Source organism: Mastomys coucha, unplaced genomic scaffold (assembly GCF_008632895.1).
Source record: "Mastomys coucha isolate ucsf_1 unplaced genomic scaffold, UCSF_Mcou_1 pScaffold1, whole genome shotgun sequence".
In the NCBI taxonomy this organism is placed as follows: domain Eukaryota; kingdom Metazoa; phylum Chordata; class Mammalia; order Rodentia; family Muridae; genus Mastomys; species Mastomys coucha.
The window spans coordinates 8,291,752-8,295,549 of NW_022196891.1; the positions used below are offsets into that span (position 1 = coordinate 8,291,752).

General features: G+C 38.4%; 1 protein-coding gene across 1 annotated transcript; it reads right to left on the bottom strand.

Moving 5' to 3' along the window:
* Positions 1 to 1,914: 1,914 nt before the first annotated feature.
* LOC116069848 (ADP-ribosylation factor-like protein 4A) lies at positions 1,915 to 2,669 on the bottom strand. The gene is given in 2 exon segments (XM_031340843.1): positions 1,915 to 2,317; positions 2,319 to 2,669. Coding segments are annotated over 2 exon segments (603 nt in total). The 5' UTR covers positions 2,652 to 2,669; the 3' UTR covers positions 1,915 to 2,047.
* Positions 2,670 to 3,798: the final 1,129 nt, after the last annotated feature.

The window sequence follows — 3,798 nt, forward strand, 5'->3', positions numbered from 1 at the left end:
ACAGGCAAAGACAGAATGAGCAAGAAAATCAAAAAGAGTCAAAATATAAACACAATGCTTTGAAGTTTAATCCTCATTCCTTAACCATTTTATAATTCTTTCATTTATTACATGTAGTGGCTATTCCTGGTTGTCAACTTGACTATATCTGAAATGAACTACAATCCAGAATTAGAAGGCTCACCTGGCCCTAATCTGGAGGCTGAGAGATACAAGTTTCCGACCTGAATCTTGACATGGAGATCTTGTGGTATAGTGGCTATGAATCCCAGAGGATTAAGATAGAAAGATCTATGAGTTCAAGATCATCTGGGATTAAGGGTGTGGTGGCATAGTGGCTATGAATCCTAGACGATTAAGACTGGAAGATCTACGGGTTCAAGCAAGGTCATCTGGTTTTAAAGGTGTGGTGGCACACACCTTTAATCTGGGCCACATCTTTTGCTGGAGACCTATATAAGGCCATTGGAAGAAGGAAGGCTCTCTCTGCTTCACCTGCTTGCCTTGTGGGACTGAGCAACTGCTGGATCCTCGGACTTCCATTCTCAGCTGCTGCCAACCATTATTGGGACTTGACTGTTGGGAGTTGAACTACAGAATGTAAGTCATCAATATATTCCTTTACTACATAGAGACTACCATAAGTTCTGTGACTCTAGAGAACCCTGACAAATACAATTACATATAACTTTAGAACATCAATAGAGTACAGAAGTTAAAATACTGTATTTGTAATTTTGCTTGAAATTTGAACACTACAAAAGAATGCCAGTCTCCTAGAATTAAAAATTATTAACAATGTTGCAAGTTAGAATGCATACTTAAAATAAAATATACTGACAAATATTTTACCAGATTAATAGGAAAGTGTATTTATTTATTGAATGTCCAAAATCCCTGTTGTTGAAGGGAAATTGTATTAAAAACAAATTACAGGCTCTTATACTCTAATTTTGGAAGTAATTTCTGTTCTTTAGAGGTGAGAATTATGTTATATATGTATTCTTTATATTGGGGTACCACAACCTTCCATTATAATTAGTTGTGGTTTTCTGTAATTATCTCTGCTTTTTGCTAGGAGATGTATTCTTGATCCAGAGAAAGGGCTATGGTTATATTTAGGTATTAGAACAAATATTTAGACTATAGTTTGGGCTTATGGGGGAGGGTTAGTAAATAGAGGTTCTACGTTCTCCTCCAAGATCCATAGCAAGACTAACTCAGAGATTTTGAGTGGTTTTAAGTAGGATTAAAGAGTTCTTGATTCCCACCAAGGTGTGCATTCGACTAATGTGTTGTCAGAGTTGTCCCATCATGTTGGTCTGTACTGTGGTTTACTGGCACCACAGATGTGTGGGACTATTAGTTTCATCCCTTCTTTGGAAGTTTGTATGCCACTTTAAATACCATAAAAGCTAGTCCTCATGCAGGGGACCTTTAGGTCAGTTCCAGTTCAGTCAGCTCTGAACTATCTGAAATGCATGGTGTATTTGGTAATATGGAATTGATTTCCACCTCTGGAGAATAAGCAATGAAAATAATGGACTATAATGTCTTGGAAGTCTCATGGACAACTATGACCAATCATTAAAATGGGGTATTCCCTTAGGTTTTTGTTAGGTGGTCTTTGACTTTTGGGTGAGAATTACAAGGCAAGATGAGAAAATTTCATTTGCTATATATTCATATAGATATATCAACTTTCAATTCTTTTTTTTTTTTTTTACACTCTTCAAAGTTTTATTTTACTAACTTCAGGTCAAATTTCCACAAAATTGTTTTCTGGTCAATTACTAACCTTTTTTGGCTTCCGAAAATGGTAGTACCAAAAGATTTGTGGGTCAGGGAGAAGAGACCACTTTAAGAAGCATCGCATTGACTCATCTTCCACAAGGCAACAGAGTTGGGGTTCTGACTGTTCAACAAAAGAAAGCTTTAATAGCATCCATGAGGGCAGACAGGCAAACCAGGCTGTAGACACTCTTCAGCTTGTCAGAAATCAGACCAAGGAAAACCTATTCCACACCGACATAAAAGGTACTGCCATTCATCTCTTCTTTTTCTGTTGCCGCAACATTTTTCTCCTTTTAATTATCATATCATGTAGTTTCTCCAGTCCTTCCTTTAGTCCATCTCCTATGATGGCACAGGTGGGCTGCAAATGCCAAGGAGTCGATGAGCTCAGTTCACCCATTGCTAACAACTTCTCAATTTCTGAGAGAGAGAGTGAGTTCCTCAGGTCTTGTTTGTTAGCAACTATAAGCACAGGGACTCCCTGATTTTCTGATATCCTAGTTATTTTATGAAGTTCAGTTTTTGGCTTCTTCCATTCTCTCAACATCGACAGAGTCCACCACAAACTCAATGCCATCTGTGCATCGGATATATGACCTCCACAGTGGTCTTAATTTTTCTTGGCCACCTACATCCCAGAAGTGGAAAGTTGCTGTTTTCGAATTGTCCAAGGTTACCTTAATTTTCTCAGTGTTAAATCCTTTGGTAGGTACGGTATTTACAAATTCGTTGAACTGCAGCCTGTATAAAACGGTTGTCTTTCCAGCACAGTCCAAAACAAGAATAACAATGTGAAAGGACTGAAAGGACGGCAGGCTGGACAGGATGGAAGTCTGGTCTGACAGTCCATTCCCCATCTCCAGCTGCAAATGGTGTCCCAAACTGAACGCGCTCTTATCTGCTTACAATTTCTCTTCCTGGGTGATTGAGCTATGAGACTGGCTGAAGGTCCTCCGTTGTCCCGCCTCCGTGGCTGTCAGCCTCCGGGGAATCTGTCCCCGGGCAGCGAGGCCTGACAGCAGCCGGCCGACGCCGCGTGCCAGCCGGGCTAATGGTACACGCCAGCCTCGCTACCAGCCGCGGCTCCCAACTTTCAATTCTTATAGGCATTTTTAGATACAAAATTAATAGATATATTGTGTTTTCAGATATCCTTATTTTTTTTTACCTATATATCTATTTTATTTACTTCCCTTTCATTCCTAAGTAGATAAGAAAATATAATGAAAAATTAATCATTTCTATCCACATATTCACATTCACCTAATTTAACAACAACAAAGCATATCCTATAGATTTAAACGGTCATCACCGTTTTAAAAATCTGAAGTTCAAGTTTCTTGACACTCAAGACATTCCCTTGACTGTGAACTTCTGCAGCAAAATGAAATCAAAATACAATAAAATATTAGCTTTTAGAGATGAGGAGATGGCTCAACAGTGTAGAGTACCTGCTGCTCTTCCAGAACATGAGAGTTCATCAATTGTGAACACAATAAGGTACCTCATACCACCTACAAATCCAACACCAACGCACTTGACTTATAAAAGGTGCTCCATATTGGGAATGTACAAAGGAACAATGAAAACATTCACATCCCAACAGGAAGAAATTGGGCTTAACAAGGAATGATAATGAATGAATGTTTGCGAAGAAGGACAAACAATTGATTTTAAGGCTCTCAGTCTCATTTATGGGATTCATGACGGAATCTTTTGGAATTCTGTGGGATAAGGCAAACCAACTTTTCCAACTCAGTGGCATTTAAGACACATATTTATTTCAAATAGACTCTCCTTGTTACATGAATCTTTCCTAGGCACATATCCAATATGTCTACCACACACTATATCGTAGGATGCTAGTATACTTTTCCAGCAGAGGTTGATGCAATGATGTGTGTCAAAGTCTTGAAAGAATGTCCAAAATGCTTCATATTACCTAGTATATAATTCAAATTTATATTATTGTGGTAAAACATCATGAATAGTGCAACTTTCAAC